General features: G+C 35.4%; 1 protein-coding gene across 1 annotated transcript; it reads left to right on the forward strand.

The window, feature by feature from the left end:
• The first annotated feature begins 5,983 nt into the window (after nt 1–5,983).
• LOC107036629 (ADP-ribosylation factor 1) lies at nt 5,984–13,189 on the forward strand. The gene is made up of 5 exons (XM_015254706.1): nt 5,984–6,116; nt 8,981–9,148; nt 9,658–9,767; nt 11,060–11,185; nt 12,008–13,189. The coding sequence occupies exons 2-5, from the start codon at nt 9,001–9,003 to the stop codon at nt 12,170–12,172; spliced, it is 549 nt and encodes a 182-aa protein (XP_015110192.1). The 5' UTR covers nt 5,984–6,116; nt 8,981–9,000; the 3' UTR covers nt 12,173–13,189.
• The last annotated feature ends 9,802 nt before the right edge of the window (nt 13,190–22,991 follow it).

Below are 22,991 nucleotides of genomic sequence, written 5' to 3' on the forward strand. Positions count from 1 at the left end.
AAAAAATGAGAATTCCGAATCTAATCGAGTTTTCTGCAATTTTTTTGCAGTTTTTAATAATCTTTGAATTTACCGTAAGGGTAGAGCTACTTTAACTTGAACCAAAAACTGTCCCCAAGCATATCCAAGTAGTTCGGATAATTTTTGACGTGGATACGTCTATGGTTTCAATATGGGGCGTCATTTTGGGAAACGATCCTTATGTGCAGCGCCATCTATCGGAATTCTAGAAAATTCTAGACATTCGAGGTAATTCGAGAAGTTTCTTGAACTTTGTAAAAATTCAAGGAGTTTCTAGAAATTTCAAAGAAATTCAGGGAGTTTGTAGAAAATTCGAGGGAATTCAATGAGTTTCTAGAAAATTCGAGAGAATTCAAGGAGTTTCCAGAAAATTCGATAGAATGCAACGAGTTTTTAGGAAATTCGAGAAAGAGGAAAAGACCATGGACGTATCCGCGTACAATTACAGCTGTAACGAAGATACAGCCGCCAGCAATTTTTGTTTGGGGGGGGGAGAAACTTTTCAGAATTTATAGAACAACTCGAGAGTATAATTGCACAATTTTTGGCGCAATATCATACCTAGTTTACCAACATTTTTTCGAGAAACCAATTTTTGAAAAATGATATTTCAGACATTGCGTCCGTAAGAGTTGTGTACTTTCCCCTCGGATCCAATCGTTCAGTCAGAGGGCTTTCTGATTATATATGTAGCAAAATAAAGTTATTTACATTTTGTGGTTTTGGCGGTGTCATTGGGGTATGTTCATTCGAGAATCAGGTAACATCTGTCGATAGGCATGATAGGGTTATCACCAGAAGGTGTTCTCACTCCTCCAACAATCATTCTTGTGGCAGTTATTCAATGTAATATATTAAAGAAATTGGAAGTTGGAAAATTGATGCTTTTTCTTTTACGAACTATCCCTTCTTTCTATTCAATTGGCTTTTGAAAAATCCAGTGTAATAATTTTTTAAGTCTCAATGCCGCTTATCAAGTAATGCAATATGATATCTATGTATATTTTTTTATGTACTGTAATTTTTTGCTCACAGTAATTGTAAAGAAACAGAAATTCTTTTCTTACTGTAATAAAACAATACACAGTTCTAAAAAAATGTTTATATACAATAATATTCATGTATATATTATATAATATATACTATATATGGTATATAATACATGCGATATACACTATATGCATACATTTTTTTATAATTTTTTTTCAACTGTAAAAAAATTAATATTGGTGTGTAAAAAAAATAAATATAGGATAGTGGAAAAACGCAATTCTGAGCCATCCATCTGTCTATAGGGAAGGCAAATTTCCTCAGAAATCGAATGGAATAGGTTTTAAGGCTCTATCTCTCATAGTTTCCGAGATTATCGCGAAAAACGAAAGTGCCAAGAAAAATTAATTTAATTCATCTTGCAGAGGGTGTAGGAAGTGGAAAAACGCAATTCTGAGCCGTCGATCTGCCTATACGGAACCCAAATTTCCTCAGGAATCGAATGGAATAGGTTTTAAGGCTCTATCTCTCATAGTTTCCGAGATAATCGCGAAAAACGAAAATGCCAAAAAAAATTAATTTAATTCATCTTGTATAGGGTGTAGGAAGTGGAAAAACGCAATTCTGAGCCGTCCATCTGCCTATACGGAACCCAAATTTCCTCAGGAATCGAATGGAATAGGTTTTAAGGCTCTATCTCTCATAGTTTCCGAGATAATCGCGAAAAACGAAATCGCCAAAAAAAATTAATTTAATTTTGTTTGTATCGGGTGTAGGAAGTGGAAAAACGCAATTCTGAGCCGTCCATCTGCCTATACGGAACCCAAATTTCCTCAGGAATCGAATGGAATAGGTTTTAAGGCTCTATCTCTCATAGTTTCCGAGATAATCGCGAAAAACGAAAATGCCAAAAAAAATTAATTTAATTCATCTTGTATAGGGTGTAGGAAGTGGAAAAACGCAATTCTGAGCCGTCCATCTGCCTATACGGAACCCAAATTTCCTCAGGAATCGAATGGAATAGGTTTTAAGGCTCTATCTCTCATAGTTTCCGAGATAATCGCGAAAAACGAAAATGCCAAAAAAAATTAATTTAATTCATCTTGTATAGGGTGTAGGAAGTGGAAAAACGCAATTCTGAGCCGTCCATCTGCCTATACGGAACCCAAATTTCCTCAGGAATCGAATGGAATAGGTTTTAAGGCTCTATCTCTCATAGTTTCCGAGATAATCGCGAAAAACGAAAATGCCAAAAAAAATTAATTTAATTCATCTTGTATAGGGTGTAGGAAGTGGAAAAACGCAATTCTGAGCCGTCCATCTGCCTATACGGAACCCAAATTTCCTCAGGAATCGAATGGAATAGGTTTTAAGGCTCTATCTCTCATAGTTTCCGAGATAATCGCGAAAAACGAAAATGCCAAAAAAAATTAATTTAATTCATCTTGTATAGGGTGTAGGAAGTGGAAAAACGCAATTCTGAGCCGTCCATCTGCCTATACGGAACCCAAATTTCCTCAGGAATCGAATGGAATAGGTTTTAAGGCTCTATCTCTCATAGTTTCCGAGATAATCGCGAAAAACGAAAATGCCAAAAAAAATTAATTTAATTCATCTTGTATAGGGTGTAGGAAGTGGAAAAACGCAATTCTGAGCCGTCCATCTGCCTATACGGAACCCAAATTTCCTCAGGAATCGAATGGAATAGGTTTTAAGGCTCTATCTCTCATAGTTTCCGAGATAATCGCGAAAAACGAAAATGCCAAAAAAAATTAATTTAATTCATCTTGTATAGGGTGTAGGAAGTGGAAAAACGCAATTCTGAGCCGTCCATCTGCCTATACGGAACCCAAATTTCCTCAGGAATCGAATGGAATAGGTTTTAAGGCTCTATCTCTCATAGTTTCCGAGATAATCGCGAAAAACGAAAATGCCAAAAAAAATTAATTTAATTCATCTTGTATAGGGTGTAGGAAGTGGAAAAACGCAATTCTGAGCCGTCCATCTGCCTATACGGAACCCAAATTTCCTCAGGAATCGAATGGAATAGGTTTTAAGGCTCTATCTCTCATAGTTTCCGAGATAATCGCGAAAAACGAAAATGCCAAAAAAAATTAATTTAATTCATCTTGTATAGGGTGTAGGAAGTGGAAAAACGCAATTCTGAGCCGTCCATCTGCCTATACGGAACCCAAATTTCCTCAGGAATCGAATGGAATAGGTTTTAAGGCTCTATCTCTCATAGTTTCCGAGATAATCGCGAAAAACGAAAATGCCAAAAAAAATTAATTTAATTCATCTTGTATAGGGTGTAGGAAGTGGAAAAACGCAATTCTGAGCCGTCCATCTGCCTATACGGAACCCAAATTTCCTCAGGAATCGAATGGAATAGGTTTTAAGGCTCTATCTCTCATAGTTTCCGAGATAATCGCGAAAAACGAAAATGCCAAAAAAAATTAATTTAATTCATCTTGTATAGGGTGTAGGAAGTGGAAAAACGCAATTCTGAGCCGTCCATCTGCCTATACGGAACCCAAATTTCCTCAGGAATCGAATGGAATAGGTTTTAAGGCTCTATCTCTCATAGTTTCCGAGATAATCGCGAAAAACGAAAATGCCAAAAAAAATTAATTTAATTCATCTTGTATAGGGTGTAGGAAGTGGAAAAACGCAATTCTGAGCCGTCCATCTGCCTATACGGAACCCAAATTTCCTCAGGAATCGAATGGAATAGGTTTTAAGGCTCTATCTCTCATAGTTTCCGAGATAATCGCGAAAAACGAAAATGCCAAAAAAAATTAATTTAATTCATCTTGTATAGGGTGTAGGAAGTGGAAAAACGCAATTCTGAGCCGTCCATCTGCCTATACGGAACCCAAATTTCCTCAGGAATCGAATGGAATAGGTTTTAAGGCTCTATCTCTCATAGTTTCCGAGATAATCGCGAAAAACGAAAATGCCAAAAAAAATTAATTTAATTCATCTTGTATAGGGTGTAGGAAGTGGAAAAACGCAATTCTGAGCCGTCCATCTGCCTATACGGAACCCAAATTTCCTCAGGAATCGAATGGAATAGGTTTTAAGGCTCTATCTCTCATAGTTTCCGAGATAATCGCGAAAAACGAAAATGCCAAAAAAAATTAATTTAATTCATCTTGTATAGGGTGTAGGAAGTGGAAAAACGCAATTCTGAGCCGTCCATCTGCCTATACGGAACCCAAATTTCCTCAGGAATCGAATGGAATAGGTTTTAAGGCTCTATCTCTCATAGTTTCCGAGATAATCGCGAAAAACGAAAATGCCAAAAAAAATTAATTTAATTCATCTTGTATAGGGTGTAGGAAGTGGAAAAACGCAATTCTGAGCCGTCCATCTGCCTATACGGAACCCAAATTTCCTCAGGAATCGAATGGAATAGGTTTTAAGGCTCTATCTCTCATAGTTTCCGAGATAATCGCGAAAAACGAAAATGCCAAAAAAAATTAATTTAATTCATCTTGTATAGGGTGTAGGAAGTGGAAAAACGCAATTCTGAGCCGTCCATCTGCCTATACGGAACCCAAATTTCCTCAGGAATCGAATGGAATAGGTTTTAAGGCTCTATCTCTCATAGTTTCCGAGATAATCGCGAAAAACGAAAATGCCAAAAAAAATTAATTTAATTCATCTTGTATAGGGTGTGGGAAATGGAAAAGCGCAATTCTGAGCCGTCGATCTGCCTATAGGGAACCCAAATTTCCTCAGGAATCGAATGGAATAGGTATTAAGGCGCCACGAAATTGGCGATTTGCAGGTCCCTCGACACGAAAATTAATATACACATCTCGCCATGGAAAACATATCACCCTCCCTCACGTGCGTGCCATCCTCGCCTTCGGCTCGGAAGGCAATTTTGCATGTGGGGGACGGTGATCTGTTTTCCAAGACTCGGGCATGTAATGTACTATTTCTTACTGCGTTGTGATTTTCATGACAGTTTCTTCCATTTTTTACAGAGATTAAGGGATGACTGAGGGTTAATTTATGGGTAGTTTAGTTCTCCGTCAATTTCAATTAGGAGGGGAGAGACAAATTTTTAATTCGCGGGCGAATGGTGAAAAGTCACTGTGCGCCGAGAAGAAAATTATTTTTCTCACTGGCCCATGACTTTTGTCGTAGTTTGTATTTTTTTGTTACAGAGATTAAGGGATGCAACGGGGATCGATTGATGGGGAATTAACTTTTCCATCACACCGTTTATGTTTCATTCCTTAATATTAATTAGCCAGCAAATGAATCACCTGAAAAACATTAAGAACATGTTGAGGACGAGGAGGGCGTAAATTCCCCTCCGAAAGTATACCTGTAACAGCGAGACTGCTACTGCCGAGTTACCGGCACAGACAGCTCGCCCAGCCGTCAGATTCGACCGTGGCGCCATCCCTCCGTTGGGGTGATACTATTTTTGGCTTGGGGTCGCCTGAACCCCGAGACTGAGCCTCTACTTTAGTCTATCCTCTTTGCTACCACAATTTATTGTTCCCGATTTACCCCCAGGAAATGCACACATCCGCCTCATTTTTTTTCTCACTAATTACCCCCAGTCATTCGATTACAAATAATGGAATTCGATTATAACGAATGTAATCCAACAATATGAACGTCAACTTTGAAGAGTAAACAAAGCCACTAATACATCAAACATCGGTTGTGTACGTGTGATATATGGTAGACGAAAGCGCTGCCCTATGGCCATAAGAGGAATTACTAACTTGTACTCTCTCCGTGTCCCACAGTCAGAACTTCTGACCGCTACAGTTCGACCTCCTTACCTACCTCTATTCTTCATGGCTACCACCATTGTAAACCCTCGCCCTCAAGTGACTCCCTCTGTCCGCCCGATTCCCAACCAATTCCCCGAAAATCACGTGACCACCGAATAAACCAATGGCAATGCCGTGTGCCGCCCTATACGTGGCACGAACGCATGAAATACTTTTTCCCAACCTTCGGTGCATCCGCCATTTTAACATACGGGACATTAACAGAAGTGTTGAGGTTTTATGTTTTAATCGTTGATACAATCCTCGTAAAAATTGAATAATTCATTTTATTAGTGGAAAAAGGTACGTAAGTTATCAATCAACAATTAATCGCGAATGAGCGCTCCGTAGAATGGGGAAAAAATTGTTGGGGAAAATGTGAGGGGAGGATGAGAAAAAAAATTGACAAAGTTTCGACGTTTCGGTTTTCTTCGGGGCCACTCAGTGTGACTCGTTGGGCTAGTGAGGTGACAGTACAACCACCCCTCGACTGTCGTGGCAACGCGAGGGCCAAATTAATTTTTTCACCGATCCCTTTGGCTTTTTAATACGCGGAAAAAATTGTTTTCGGGGGTCTTAGGGGTGCTGGTGGCTTGGGGGTATTTTTTTTGGACTTCAGGTGATTCCACCCGGTACGAGACAGACAGGTTTGCGAGAGCATTGTCATATCAATATTTTTTCACCGGATTTTACAAGTTTAAGTTTTTTTTTAGTTAGTGGGGCCTTTTTGGGACTTGGGGACGGGTTTTTTTTTCTCGGGTAGGGGGGTGGAAGTTTTTGAAGGGTGATGGGTAAATAGAATCGATTGTGTGCCACGCTATTGCCTCGTGCGTGCTCTCTCTGGTGGCAGAATGGAATCGAGATGATGACGCGGTGCTCCGAGATCATACTCACGTGGAAGTTTTGGGGATTCGGGGGTGCAGGGTTTTTTGGGACGGCTGCGGGAGGGGCGATTAATGGATTTGGTGGAAGGGAGCGGAGGGGCAGGTTTAGAATTGTTGGGGTGGAGGAACAGGTGGCGAGAATGGATAAATTCTTTTGGGGGCTTCGGGGGGGTCTCCAGGAGTTCTGAATCTTCTTGGGGTCTTCTGAAAAATCTGTCATTGGTGACTTTTGGCAATTGGGAAATTTTTTAGAGGGTTTTTGTCTCGAGAGGTTTTTACTTCTTGGTGAGGAATGGGTGACACTTCTGAATTTTTTAGGATTTTTTTAGGGCTCTGGGTTTTTGGGGCACAATCGGAGCACAATCTGTTATCCAGTTATCTAGTCTTTTTGGAGACTAGGATCTAGGTTATTTAGGATTTGTGGAGACTAGGATTTTTTATGAGTTTATTTGTCTGAAAATGATGTTTTTTGGGGAATTTTGGGGAGAGACTTGTGGTTATTTGAATGGATGCATGAATACTTTTGGGGCTTCGGGGGGGTCTCCAGGAGTTCTGGATCTTCTTGGGGTGTTCTAAAAAATCAGTGATTGGGGACTTGCACTATTTTAGACAGTTTTTTTTTGTCGTGAGAGGGACCAGAGGAGGTTTTCAAATTCTTGGGAGGTGAGGAAAGAATGACGACACGTTAAAATTTTTTAGGAATTTTTTTTAGAGTTCTGGATTTTTGGAGCACAATCGGTAGCTTCTGTTTCCCTGCAAAATTTTTCGTCTGGAGTTATTGGTTTTTTCTTGAATTCTTGATTTTTTTAGGGGCGTAGGAACAAGTGATGGGAACCTTAATTTTTATTTTGACTGTTTTTTTTGGAGTTTTTAGGATTTTTCTTTTTTTTTTTGTGTGAAAATAATTTTTAGTTTTTTGAGTCATAAGAGGTATGAGAGGAGGTTATTTGACTCTTGGAAGATGAAAAATGGGTGAGAACTTCCAATTTTTTAGATTCTCTTTATTTTTTTGAAATTTGGATCCCTGGATGGTTTTGTTCGAGAGGTCTTGGATTTTTGAGGGGTGTATGAACAAACAATGACTAAATCTGATTTGTTTTCGATTTTTTCGGGGTCTTCTGAAAGATTTCTGAATTTTGTGGATAAATTTCAGTAGAAAACGGACAGTTTGAAGATTACAAAATGTTTTTATTCTTTGAGAGGCTTTACAACTAGTTTTGGAATATTTCAAAATAGATTTTTGATATTTTAGCATTCTTTGGCGGCTTTTTCAGTATTAAGAGAACCAGAGGAATATTCTTTTTTTTTCCTTTCTGAGAAATATATAGATACATTTGGAGTTTTACTTTTTCAGGGAGATTTTTGAGTCATAATTGATGAACTTTTCTTTCTTTTTTTTCATATTTGTCGAAAAAAATTGGTGTAGGAGTGAGAATGTCTGAATTAATTTACATTCTTTGAGTTTTTTAGGGCAGTTTTGGATTTTTATTAAAACTTTTTTTACGTTTCCCGAGATTTGGCAAGATTGATGATTTCTCTTGGATAATTTTTGGGGCCATCGAACAGATGGTGATGGTAAAAAGGTGCAGGGGAAGTGTGATGACTCTTTTGGGAATTCATTTCCGATTTATTGACGCGCTATTCGATTATGATACAGGGGAAAAATTGCAGAGTTGTTGTTTTGTTCGTTCGTTCGGTTGACATTACGATCTTGGCCGAGAGCCAGGGCTATTCTTCGTGTTTGTTGGGGTGTCGCAAGGTGTGAGAAAAAAAAATTGTCATGTGAATAATGAAAAGAAGATCCTGGCGATTATTTTTTATGATTTTTTGTCAAAAATGTTTCAGTCTCTTCTACTTTTTTAATTAAAAATTAATTGCAACGAACAACCCCGGATTAATTATTCAATCTCGGCTGTTATAATGACAAGCATGAAGACAATTCCGGGAAAAAAAATTACTTCAATCTTTTTCAGTAAAAAATTGAAAATTAAGACGTCGAATTGAAAAATGGAGAGGGAAAACAATTTTAGTCTGATTATTTTGTCAATATCTCGAAAAGTGTTGGGTCTAGAGCAAAATTTCAGAAGATGTTTTTTGTAGGTCGTGAAATTCTCCACAAAAAATGTCTGTTGACATTTTTTTGTAAACCCCTTCGTTACGCGTATTTTTCGAATGTAATGGAATGCATGTGATTATTTCGTTGTTATTTATCACATAATTACTGAATTAATTGTTTTGGAGGAGCTACAGTTGATGATTAATCAATTATCGTGGATTTTCCAGGTATTTAATCAACATCAATCATGGGGAATATGTTTGCGACGTTATTCAAAGGCCTCTTCGGCAAGAAAGAAATGAGAATCCTCATGGTTGGTCTCGATGCAGCCGGTAAAACGACAATTCTGTACAAATTAAAATTAGGTGAAATCGTAACGACGATTCCCACTATAGGTGAGACTCCAAAAACATTTTTTATAAATTATTTAATCGATTTAATGAACTCAAATTTTCCAAAAAATCTTCCAAAACTCGATAAATACAATGTGATGTTTTCTTTTTAATTTTGCATTTGCCTTAAAAACGAGTGCTGCCAGAAGATAACGCCAAGAGTTTTTGTAAAAAATTAAATCTTGAACAAAAAGTGTCTCCTAACATTTTTTCATAAAACCATTTATTGCAGAAATAATTGAAATCCACGAAAATCTTAAATTTCAACTCATCAAGAAAAAACGTTTTCACATTTTGTTGAATATCTCGATAACGAGTGATTCTACGAAATAATGTGTTCAGACCTTTTTTGTAGCTGAGAAAATTTACAACAAAAATGTATTCTCACTTTTTCCTGTAAAACCATTTGTCATCGAGATAATTGCACTCTCGATAATATTGATCATTCGTTCTGTTGAATTTGTGTTGAAAAAATGAATTCGTTTGACAATTTGTTTCTATTTGATTTTCAGGCTTCAATGTAGAGACTGTGGAGTATAAAAATATTAGCTTTACTGTATGGGACGTTGGTGGTCAAGACAAAATCAGACCCCTCTGGCGACACTATTTCCAAAACACGCAAGTGAGTATTTTTCATTCCCTAAAAATTTTACAAAATTCTTCCTTCAATTTGAGAAATGAGGAGTAATTTCAATAAAAAAGCAGGGGAATTTCTGTTGAAAGCCAGCCTCTCTATGGTGACTGTTTTTCAGTTAAAAAACATTGAAGCTTTGGACAAACTTAAATTATCAGCAAACATTTTTCGATTTATCTCGAGAACTGAAGGAGATAAAGAGGTCGTCTTTTTTAAAATCAGATGTCAACTTCACTAGCTAAATGTTAACGACAATTTTCAATGCTCCATCTGTGGAACCATTTGAATTCAGTGATTGAAGTAATTGGAGGTTCAATTGGATTTTAAGCACTGTGTTTTTTAAAGATGTCAAAGTATTTTGTTTTTTTTTAAATCCTCTCGAATATTTTGCAATAATCTTCTTATTAAGGTTTTAAAAATCTAGATGTCATTTTCACTTTTGACCACTGAGGCATCGTTTTAAAAAATTTTCAAAGATAACTCATAATAAATTTTGAACCCCGGAGATAATTTTCTAAAAATCGTAAAAAATATGGTCATATTCAGAATTTTATTAGAAATTGATTTTGCGCCTAAAGATGTAATTTCCAAGAGTTTAAATAAGTCCCATGATTTATCTCCAATGAGAAAATGTTTGAATAACGCATAAATAAGTAAATAAAACTTTGGAAGTGCAAGTTTTTGATCAATATTAAGGTATTTTAGGTTTTTTTGTGGAAATCCTTTTAAACATTTTGCGAGTTAACGAGTTAACTAATTAATTCTCATAAAGATTCATAAAGCAACAAAAGAAATTGAATATTCATCATATTAACGTCTTTCAGAAAAACAATATGAAAAAAAAATATAGAGATAAAAAAATTTTCATTATTTCAGCCTCTTTCGTAAATAATATATAAATCTTCGATTTTTCAGCCCAAAAATAATTCTTGAGGAGTTCTAAAATTTTTTTCAATTTCTGGATTTCTATCAGAAATTGATTTCCCCTGAAAAACCTTCATTTTTTAAAAGTTGAAACAATTTCCATTATTCATTTCAAATGAGAGAATGTTTAAAAACGAAAAGAATTATTTGCAAAATGTCTCGCAAATGAAATCCTCAGACAATCAAATTAAGAAATTTGATGATTAAAATTAGAATATTTAATCTGGCGATGGAATATTTTCGCAAAGTGGTTTTCAATCGATTTATGGATTTTCGTAATTCGATTAAAACTCCATTGGCTGGAGCCCATTGAAAATTCATAGCCACGAATGTAATTATTGGGTTGATGCCTCCAGGGATTAATTTTCGTGGTGGACAGCAATGACAGAGAACGTATTGGGGAGGCACGCGAAGAGTTGATGCGAATGCTGGCCGAGGATGAACTCAGAGATGCTGTACTCCTAATATTCGCTAACAAACAGGTGAATAGAAATTATAAATCACTCTTTTCTCATCAGACCCTCTTCACCCGAAAAAAAATCAATCAATGAGTTTCTCTACGATTTTTTAAAATGTTTATTCCATTTGTTTAACGAAAATTGAATACGATTCGATAAATTAAAATGATCATAAGTGATTCTGTTGAGTTTATTTGTGAAATTTTCACATTTAAACGGTTTTTTGTAAAAAAAATTTGCTGTCAACAATTTTTTTTTATTAAAAACTCGATTTTTCACTTTAGTTCGATTGAAAAAAAATTGAAAGATTGTCAATAAAATTTTATTAGTGACAAATTAGTGATTTCAGAAATTTTTCAGTATGAAATGACAATTTTTAATTTTTAAGACTGAGAGACTGGTTTCTACTCGAATTTTTTAATTAAAAAATCATTTTAAAAATTGTTGATCTTGAACAAAAGAAGGAAATTGATCATTCAAAATCCTTTTTGGATTTTTTCCACTCATCAGCAATTTTCTTTCTTCAAAACTCGTGAAATTAAATTTTTTATGCTATCAAAAATAATTTTAAGATGAAAAAAAAGTCGTTCAACTCCAAATGAACAAAACGAATGAGTTATCGAATAGTTCCTTCATCTAAAATCAACAATTATCAATTTCTCTCGTGCCGATAATTTTTTTTCTCCGCTAAAAATGAAAAATACATCTTATTGGTTAAAAAATTTATTTTCTCAGGAGAGAAAAACGTTGATTTCTTCCTAAAATAATTTTTTAAAATTGTCAAAAAATCGTGTGAAACAATCGTATGAATGGATGATTGAGCAATTATTATTTTCAATTTTTCAGGATCTCCCAAATGCAATGAACGCAGCTGAGATAACTGATAAATTGGGACTCCACTCGTTACGCAATCGTAACTGGTATATCCAAGCAACGTGTGCCACAAGCGGTGATGGCCTATACGAGGGTCTTGATTGGCTCTCAAATCAGCTTAAGAATGCAAACCGCTAATCCCCACTACGATTAATTAATTGATTCCTCCATTTTAAATCGAGATGAAAAAAAAACATGAAAAAAGTAAAAAAAACATTATCACGATCATTAAAAAAATGACAAGAAATCGATGAAATAAAACACAGGAAATCTATTTGCGAACGGCTCACACCGACCTATGCCCCCTCCGATGAAGAAAGAGTACAAAAAATCCAAGAAATTTACAACAATTTCAATAGAAACAAGATCAACAGAAACTTTAATTGAGAAAAACGTGATGAGTTCAGTTTTTCATTTTAGAAATCGTCTTATATCTCGAATACCGTGGGGTTTAGGGGAAAATACCTCGGGACCTTTTTTGTAGCTGAGAAAATTTCCGACAGAAAATGTCCAGTGGCATTTTCCCCCGGGACCACTCCCGACCGAGATAACCCCATTTAAAAACGTGACAAAACGATTTTTTACGGTTTTCTCACAGAAAAATCAATCCAAGATACTTTTTTTTCATTAGGAATTATTTAAAAGGGCGGGGGGGGAGGTTTAGTGACATCTAGGGATCCTAGGGAAATTGGGGAAAAAATTAATAAACATCGAGAAAAAATTTCAGATATGGAGAATGTGGAATTTTTGGGTTTGAAAAATAGAAAATAATGAAGAATTATTGGGAAATTGTGAGATCTTTGAGAGACACTTGTGGGTGGCATGACTGACTCTCAATATCCACAATAATTATTTTATAATTTTGTCCTTATTTCTCTTCAGTAATTTAACGAAAAATTAAGACAAATTACAAAAAAAACATTGTCCATTAAATCTTATAATTATTAATTATTATTAATTATTGTATTATTATTAGCATTATAGTTACAACTTTTTACACATGAATTTAATGATTATGCGCCACTTGGAGTGGATGAGAATAATAATTGATTATCCGGAGAATATTATGATCATTTTTTTCATTGTAATTTAAAAAAAAAAATTTTTTTTTTCTTTTTCTGATCTTTCGTGACATAAATTTGAGATGAAAATCAATTTTTTTATTGTTTTGAAATGTTTTTTTGACCTTGAGATCATACGGGAGGTGTGAGTGAACGAGAAGGAATTGAAGATTTTTTTTCGAGTTTTTCGAGTTGAAATTGAGGAAATGAACATGAGATTTTTTATTTGAAAAATTCTTTTAGACTCGAAAAATAGGAAAAAAAATCTTTTCGGGTTTGAGAATATTCTTTCGCGGTTTCTTGACCCCCGAGAACATCATGAGTCCATTTCTCATGCAGAAAAAAATTACAGAATTGAGAAGAAGAAAGATAAGAGCATTAAAAATGAGAGAAACTCATTTTTTTTGTTTTTGGATGAGAAAAAAAAATTGCACTATCGTGGAGAGTTCCCTAGGCCCTGGGGACGTTCTCAGACTCCGAGAATCATCTCCTGGGATATTCCCGATGGAACAAACTGTTCAGTGATCGATAAACTCATCAATTCATCAAACGTTGATTTTTCGTTTGGAACAAGGAGATTTTTCGCATTTTCCTGAATATTTCGATAACGAGTGGCTCTAGAGAAAAATATGTTAAGACCTTTTTTGTAGCTAAGAAAATTTCCGAAAAAAAGTTCTTCTCACACTTTTTTCTAGGACCCCTCGTTAACGAGATAATTCCATCTCAAGATGTGTCCAATTGACTTTCCACTTCATAAAACCAAAAAAATCACAAATTTTTATTTTCCTTCTCGACATCACAATCATTTTTACATTTTTCGCTGGGGACGGGTGACCTCAGTCACTCGGCATGCGCGAGGAGTTTGACAATTCAGTAAAAATCGAAAAAAAGAAATAACGTAAAGAGCAAAAATTTTAGTAGAGGAAAAAATAAAGAGACATTCCGATTTATCGACGTAAAAATCATTTGTTTTTTTTTTCTTTTCGTTTAAAGAATCATTTTTCATCGCTGAAAAATTAACGAACAATAATTCATTTTTTATCGGCTCAAGACAATTTTTAATTGATGAAAAAAGAAAGATTTTTTAAATTTTCTACTTTTTTTCGCAATTAATTGATTCATTTCCGGGGTTTTTACCCACTGGGGGCCTCAGACACCCCCAGAGTGATAGAAAATAACGCCGAGCACCTGGCGATGACTTTCAAGAGTAGAAAACGTGAAAAATAACGAAAAAAAGTGAATTAATAGACGAAAAAACGAGTGAAAACTGATAAAAGTGAGATAATTAATTAGTCCTCACTAATTATTGAATAATGAGATGGATTTACTTGAGGGGAAAGTCCCCAGGAACAAAAAAAAGTATGGAAAATTGAGTGGAAGAGAGGAGAGAACTTTCAGTTGAAAAAAAAATACGAAAAATATGAAAATATGAGAAACAATTTTTTTTTAGATACTAATTAAATTCCCCGATAAGTCCTATCCATTGATGAATGCGTCACTTCTGCGAGTGCTGAATGCGTTTTTACGAAACACATAATCCTCTTTATTAATGAAAAGAATCTAAATAAATTAAGGGATAAAGAAGAAAACGTTTCACATTATAGAAGAACTAAATGAAATGCCGTTTAATTACGTGAAAAAATGGAGTAAATAAATTCGTATTATGTATGAATGTTCAAGAATAATTTGTGAAATATATTGTAACTGTGCTTTATGTCGTTTATTTCAATATTTAGATTTTTTAAAATTAATTTTACCATTTTTTTTTCTCACTTTCTTTTCATGTAGAGAGCAGACAAAAAATGTCAACGTCCATCATCTCAGGATTTGGTGGATCTATTTTATTTCAGTTAAGCCCATTGGAGAGCCGGAGAAATTTCCGGTTTCAATCACAGGTCACGAACTCATTTTCTCCCATAAGATTTTCCGATCAATGACAGAAAAGGATTTGACGTTTCAAAACTACGGAAAAACAAGTGGGAAATTGCTCCTGTATTGGATATAGTATAGTTTTTTTGCTAATAAATTAGCAATATGCTTCCGAATGGTTATTTTGCGCATAATTTCCTTCTATCATGTACAAATCACTGTTTATTTCATTTTCTTAAATTGAATAAGATTTCCTTTCAACTAATTTTGTGAGATTTTCAACTTAGTTGAATGTTATCATCATCATTATTCTTATTCTCCCTTTCTTCTATACAACCGATTGTCGTTTTTACTGCTCTATCTCTCCCCTCAGCCCTTCGATAAAATGTTAAAAGAAAAATTTTATTTATACATACTTAAATGAATTTGAAACATCACATTTGAAGAAACTATCAGAAAGCTCACTTTCAGGGGAATTCATGAGAAATTCGGAATTTTCAACAATCATCATAAAAATTAAATCAACCAATATAGCTATCACAATCATCTTTTAACTTTAACTTAATGGCATTAAAATAAACATTTTAAGCTATGATTGAATTCATTGGAAGCATGATATTCAAAGATATCCCCGGAATTCAGATTTTTTTTAAATACAAAATTTTTGCAAATTTTCATCTTCGCACTCGGTCAAATGGACAACCAAGAAATTTTTTAAGCCATCATTCAATCAATTGAAAAAATTTTTTTTAGTTATCATGGGACAACCGATTTTCAAGGTTTTTGAATTATACTGGGTTGATATCTCTCTATATTATAAAAATCCAAATCGACTTCTGGTGATAAAAATTTGGCACTCGAAATTAAGACTCCAAAATTAAGGGTTATAAGGGTCGTGAGGGCCAGAATAAGGGCTACAAGGATCAGAATAAATCTTACAAGGGTCAGAATAACGGTCACGAGGGTTAGATTAAGGGTCACGAGGGTCAGATTAAGGGTCCAAATACGGATAACAAGGATTAGGCTAAGGGTCTAAATAAGTGTCACAAGGATTAGATTAAGGATCCCCATAAGGGTCGCAAGGTTTAGCTTAAGGATTACAAAGGTCAGATTAAGGATCATGGGGGTCAGAAACTAAGGCTCACAAGGGTCAAAATAAGGGCCTCACCATCTTTCTACATTGTAAAAATCCAAATCGACTTTTGGTGATGAGAATTTGGTGCTCGAAATTTAGACTCCAAAAATAAAGGGTCACAACAAGGGTCGCGAGGGCCAGATTAAGGGTCGCAAGGGTCAGAATAAGGGTCATGGGGGTCATATGTAGGTCGGCGAGCGGAGCGAGCAGGGGGCGTAGCCCCCTAATAACCCCAAAAATCCAAAACTTAAATTCCAACGATTAAAAAACTTCCATTCGGAAGCAAAAAACTAAATTTCCAATGTTTGAAAAAATAACGCGGCAAAATGGGCCGTCAATCATCCAATTACATCAAAAATTATTCCTGACTTTCCAATGATAACCACCGCCCCCTCCCCCCTTCGCCCCGCCCGGAATATTCGCGAGAGACCGCTTAGAAAAATTGTAGACTAAAAAAAATGAAGTAGAAAAAAAACTGAATAGAAGTTATCAGTGTTGAACTCAAAAAAGAAAATGCGAAAAATGAGGGAATAATATTTCTCGAGGTTCATGTCGCATGAATATTCAATTACTCTCTTATCTACGCACTTCACTATCGAAATATGTAAACAAAATCGTAAATTCCAATCGAATTAACCCAGAAACGACACGCCAACGATTGAAACAATATTTTTTCCTGTTACAGCGGTGGCAAAACAGTCGATAATCAATGCTTGACGTTAACAAAATTACAGGGTGTGTGAAAATATTCCAAAAATAATGTTGAAATTTTCGTTAACAGTTATTTAACATGAAAATATTGCCTTGAAACAATTTGGGTACAATGTTTTGTTTTTACAATCGCGCGGGGGCGAACCGGAAGTTGTGTATACATCATCGTAACACGAAAATCCGTGGCTTGTGGCTTGAATCATGGCGATGTGTTGATTTCAGGATGATTTATGGATCCTTTCTCATGCAGAAGCTTCGAGAAACGCGAAATATTCGCAATTCTCGATTATCGGAAACTTGAATCTTTTTTTTCCACATTCTAATATTGTTAATTCATATATCAATTTTTAGAATTTTCTACTCTTTTCAGAAATCAAGTGTGCAATGGCATTTTTTAAATAAATTGGCAATTTGCTGCTGAACGGGTTTTCTCTTTTAAATTCTTATTTCAGTATTCTCTTCTTCTATTCTTTCATGTCATAATACTATCATCAATTGAAATGTCATCATAATTTTGCGTATTATTTCGTTTTGTCAAACAATTCTACATTCAGAACCTCTCAAGACTCGAATTGGTTTTCAGTCCGGGTTTAATCGAGGTTCAATCAAGGTTTAATGAGTGTATAGCCGGGATTTAATCAGGGTTTATTCAGGATTTAGCCAGAGTTTAACCCAGGTTCTGTCAGAAGTTAGTCGGGACCATGAATCAATGTGAATAACTATTCAACATAATAAACTGGTACCTGAGTTTAATAGAGATAGAGATTTTTATATAAAAAGCTCATGACAATATTGTGTAACTTGATAAGCAATGATGCTGTTCTCACCATTTTTCAACTTGATTAAGAAGCCATTGAAATATACTTTTCAAGCCCTGATTTAATTGCTATTACTGATGATTCTTTCAGTAATCATGAAAAAACCGATTTTCTCTTTCAAATCGCATAAACAATGTGCTGTAACTCAACAACGAATTGTGCGACCCCCATCATATTCTGATAAAATCAAGAGGGTATTGTTATAAATTTTTGGAGCCATCACTAATTCCATTTTGATGACAATTTTTTGAGTGATCGTTGAAAAATCGATTTTTGGAGAAATATCAATTTTTTCGAACCTGCATGAAAAATTGAATTTTAATTGGGTCAATGCATAGAGCTTATTCAAGTCTGTAGTTATGAAACAAACAATTCATGAAATTCGAGTGATCTCAATATATTTTAGGTCTTAAAAAGGTTTTTCAATATTTTTATGTTGATTTTTACAAATTCCTAATTGTTATAAAACTTCCCAGAATGTGAAGTTTCCGACGGGTTCTTCAAACATGATGTTTCAAATTCATTCAATTATGCATAAAGAGAGCTTTTCTGATATCATTTTATCGAAGTCTCTAGATAATATAGATTGCATCATTCTTTCATTTGATTTATCCAAGAATTTTCACAAGATATCATACACAATTTATTGAAGAAGAAACATAATTCAATTGAACAAAACAGTTAGAAATGATAAATGATATGCCATAGGAGATAATGAAGCGCAAAATGACCATTCGGAAGCATAATAATAATCATTTGCAAAAATAGCTATGCTATATGATGACAAAAAGAATTCGCCACTTGTTTTATTTATTTCAAAGACTATCGAACCAGAAGAACTTTATGTCCAGTGAAGGAAAACGGGAATTTTCTGAGTCAAAATAAAAAAATCTAAAAAATTTTGTTAAATTTAGAAGAATTTGTAAAAAAGATTAAAAAATCGATTTCAGCCCCAAAAACCAAAAAATTCCAGATTTCAAGTGTAAAATTTTAAAAAAATTGAATTTTTAGATATTGAAAAATTCCGAAACTTCACAAAATTATTTAAAAAAACTCTAAAATTTAAAAAATTTCAAAATATTTCAAATAAAAAAAAAATCAAAACTTCAAAAACTTCAAAAAATGTCCAAATTTTAGAAAATTCCACATTTTTGCAAGATTTCTTTATCAAACTCCAGAAACCCACTCCCCCGCCTCATAAAAACATCAATAAAAATCGAATCGATTTTTCAATATCTCGAAATGAATCGCAAAAAAAATGTTTCGACCGGTGACCGGAACGGGAAATATCCCCGCCCACCCAACGACCCCCAAAAGCCCTAAAATCTAAAAAAAAAAGTCCGTCACACCCGGAAGTGTTCTCCGCATTCCGTAAGTGCATAAAAATGTCTCCCAACTGCGCATGATTGCTTGGCAAATCCAAAAAGAAAACCAACGCCCACAAGTTTCAAATGCACGTTTGAGAAGTTTCTCGGGAGAGTGAGAACCCCGAGATTTTATAGCCACACAAGTCACTGGGACGATGGGAATGTTGGCGCCGCTGATCGCATATAAGTCCCCCCGCGGCCCCCTCCGTCGCCCGGCCGCATGTCCCCTTGAAGTGGAATACATAGAGTAACAGAAGAGAGGTGAGGAGAGGGGGGCAACCGGGGCTGGCGCTTTGAATATACAACCGATGAGACGTTTGGAGTTTACAGACGTGTTTTAGACATCAGCATCGGGCATACGTACAAACATACCATGAGGGTATTTTGTTTGGTCCAGTGTGGATGAGCGTTGTATGCCTCTCACTCGACGGGACGAGCAATATCCATTTTTTTTTCTCTCTGGGCATTGCATTATGCGTCTGAGTATTTGCAACTCAGTTCCGGGGTTTAGGTGTTAGGTGAAAGGAATGGGGGAGTTTGATGTTTAGATTGGCGGATTTATTTTTGAGTGAAGTGAGGAAAGAATGATAATGTTTTTTTTATCTTCATGAAGTTTTAGAAGGAAATACAAGGCATTATGGAACTAGGGAGAAAAAGTTGTATTTGCTACCTGTTTTTCCGTACTTATGTCTGTGAAACAATGGATAGTTCCATCATATGGCTGAGAAGACTGGTTAACGAAAGTCAGGAGAGTATATTATATCACGGGGCCTATAAAAGAGTATATTATGTGACGAGGCCTATGAAGGTCTATTTTTTGGTGCGTCTCATAGGTGGAAAATGCGAACGTTGCGTACAGGTGAGATAACATCATAACGAGGGCGAAAATGTTGGTTATTACCACCTGTTATTTTACGTACGGGTTTTTTCTGATGGGTTTGCATTATGCGGTTGAGTATTTGCAACTCAATTACGGGGTTTAGGTGTTGGGTGAAAGGAATGAGGGAGTTTGATGTTTAGATTGGCGGATTTATTTTTGAGTGAAGTGAGGAAAGAATGATAATGTTTTTTTTATCTTCATGAAGTTTTAGAAGGAAATACANGTTTGCATTATGCGGCTGAGTATTTGCAAATCAGTTCCGGGGTTTAGGTGTTGGGTGAAAGGAATGGGGGAGTTTTTTTTATCGTTATTTTACATCGCTTCGACCCGGTTAGGGTATACCGCGATGATGATCAAGACTTTAAGTGGTTAGATCGCACCATTCTACCCAGCCGGGATTTGAACTCGGAACCTTTCGCATGTGAGGCAACGAATTTACCCACTGCGCCAAGCCACCGGGCTAATGAATGGGGGAGTTTGATGTTTAGATTAGCGGATTTATTTATGGATGAGGTGAGGAAAGGATGATTTTTTTGTGCTGATGAAGTTTTAGAAGTGAATACAAGATATTGTGGAACTAGGACGAAATAGTATATTTCGTAACGAGTGCAAAAAAGTGTTTTTTGGCGAGTGGGAGGTTTATATCACTCGCCTTCGGCTCGTGATATAATCCCACGAGCTAAAGAACATTTTTTCACGAGTTACGAACAATATTTTTCATCACAGTGTGGCGGAAATTGGACTTTTCGTCACAGCGTGATGAAAAAGTTATATTTGCGACCGGTTTTTCCTACTGCAATAGAGGCTTTCAGTACACCTATAGAATATTGTATAGTTTCATGATGAAGCCGAAAAAACTCGTTTACAGGAATCAGAAGAGTATTTTAGGCAAGAAGACCCATAAAATTCGATTTTTTGGTACCTTCCAGTTCCAGTTCTGCGGGTCATCCAGTATCATCTTTCATCGGAAATTTCTATGGCTATCTAATGAGCATCACCTTAACCCCTTCCCGCGACATTCGCAACAGAAAAAAATCGAATAAATATTCATACTCCAGAAAATAATAAAAACAAAAATTATCATTTTTTTTCACTCCCATTGTGAATAAATTCGTTCTGGACCCCAGAATATCCGACGACCAGGGGTCCAGACGCCGTCTATTCATCGTTCTAAAACCCATGAAAAGCCATTCGCAGGCGCAAAAAAAATAGATAGAATTTAAGTGATTTAAAACCGTTGAAATCATCATTGATATTTTTTTATTTAGTCTATGGCTCTCGTATACCAGACGTTTTAGTCATTCATCGGGTTGAGTTTAGGCGCCATCAAACCGTCGCGCCAAACTGACGATTGAAATAATACGAAAAATTGACATCCTATCCCCCCCCCCTCTCCCGCCCCTCATTTCAGCAGATCGCAACGGTTTTATTCGCTAACTGAGATGATTTTTCGTTCGTGCCCCTGGGGAACGTTTATAACAAGCGATAAACACGGATCTGGGACAGTCTATTTGTGTGAATTTTATTGGTTGTGTGCGTGTCATTGCAATCGTCCACTCCAGTTTGATATCGACAGATATTTTTTTGCGATGGTTTTTTTATGCGTCTGTTGACATTTATTTTGTTATTCAAGTGTCTTAGTGGGGAGAGTGAAATCTCCTGCGGCAAGGGAGGGATTTTGAAATTATGATTATTTTGGATTTAAACTTTTTCAATTTTTCGATTGAAGAAAACTTGGAATTTTGAAAATAATTTTTTTGGATGGGGGATTCTTTTATTTGGCAAAATTACAGGATTTTCCGGCTTTAGGAATCATAAAATATAAATTTCTCAATTGCTTACACGGAGAGAAATGTTCAGTAAAAATTACGGAACTCTCACTTCACTCACCGATTACGGAATCGACTCAGAAAATTTAAGTGACGGTATCGTAATTTTGCACAAGAGATTTAGATAAAAATGACGGAACGCTCCGGAAAAATTCCGTGACAGTTCCGTAAAATTTCCTACAACCACATGTCGCTCCGGAATTACGGAAAAGATACGTAATTTTTATTGAATATTTCTCTCCGTGTACTTGGAAAATTTGCAAATTTTTAGAAGGGGAGGATGAAAACGAAAAGGAATTACAAATTTATGATTTCGTTGATTTGTCAAGTTTTGGATTTTTTGTTAAAAAAGCATTTGAAATTTTGAAGTATTTTTTTATGACTGAGAAAGTTTTAAATGTTATAAATTTAGAAATTTTCAGAAAAAATTTCAAAATTTTGCAATTTTTCAAAATTATGAAATGGTAGAATTAAAAACTAGAAACAACTCCAAAATTGAGAAATTTTACAATTGCTAATTTTCAAAATTCTCCAATGTATGAATTTCAAATTTTTCATTTCTTCAATTTCAGCCGAAAAGATAAAATTTTCGATTTATCCATCATTTTCCAAAATTCAAAAAGTTGTTCATTTTGGCGTAAAAAAGTCCAGTCTTTAATTTTGCAATTTTAACATTTTAATTTTCCAAATCGTTTCATTTTTGTTAATCGAAGAAAATTCCAACTCCGACCCCGTCTGAGTTTCAGAATAACGCATCCGCTAATGGTAATAAAAGAGGCGCCAGTCACAGTCTTTCACCCGCGATTTTCTCAAAATCCCTCAAGATCATTCGCCCATCGTTTCTCCGAAAATCAAAATTTAATCCGAAATACCTCCATTTCCTCATTTATTTATTCACTTCACCTTCGAAATCCTCCACAAGTCTCTTTTATTCGTGCTGACACACACGATTAGGGGATTATCCTCTGAATGGTTATACCCCCGTGACGGACCGCCGTGTGATTTTAAATAGAGAACGCGTCCTTTTTACCATCCCGAGGCGGTATTATACTCATTTTTTTCTCCACGGAGACCATTCGTAGAAATGTCGCCAAGATTAATGGACAGATTTTTAACTCTCCCCCTCCCCTCCTCCCCCTCGCCGCCAAAAAACAAAAAAAAAAGAAACTATTCGAAAAATTCCAAACGATTTTCGCCCATCAATAACTCTCTGATAAACCGATTTTAGAAGTATTTTTCATGGAGACCGGAAAATCGATAAATAAAATAACGGAGACATCGATAAAT

Source organism: Diachasma alloeum, unplaced genomic scaffold, assembly GCF_001412515.2.
Source record: "Diachasma alloeum isolate Michigan unplaced genomic scaffold, Dall2.0 Dall_scaffold_00210, whole genome shotgun sequence".
In the NCBI taxonomy this organism is placed as follows: domain Eukaryota; kingdom Metazoa; phylum Arthropoda; class Insecta; order Hymenoptera; family Braconidae; genus Diachasma; species Diachasma alloeum.

Excerpts from the sequence above, each read along its gene's own strand:
- LOC107036629 (XM_015254706.1), top strand. The coding sequence starts at position 9,001 with ATGGGGAATATGTTTGCGACGTTATTCAAAGGCCTCTTCGGCAAGAAA. Across the intron at positions 9,768-11,059 it reads ACTATTTCCAAAACACGCAA|GGATTAATTTTCGTGGTGGA; the intron begins GTGAGTATTTTT and ends TGATGCCTCCAG. Across the intron at positions 11,186-12,007 it reads TAATATTCGCTAACAAACAG|GATCTCCCAAATGCAATGAA; the intron begins GTGAATAGAAAT and ends TCAATTTTTCAG.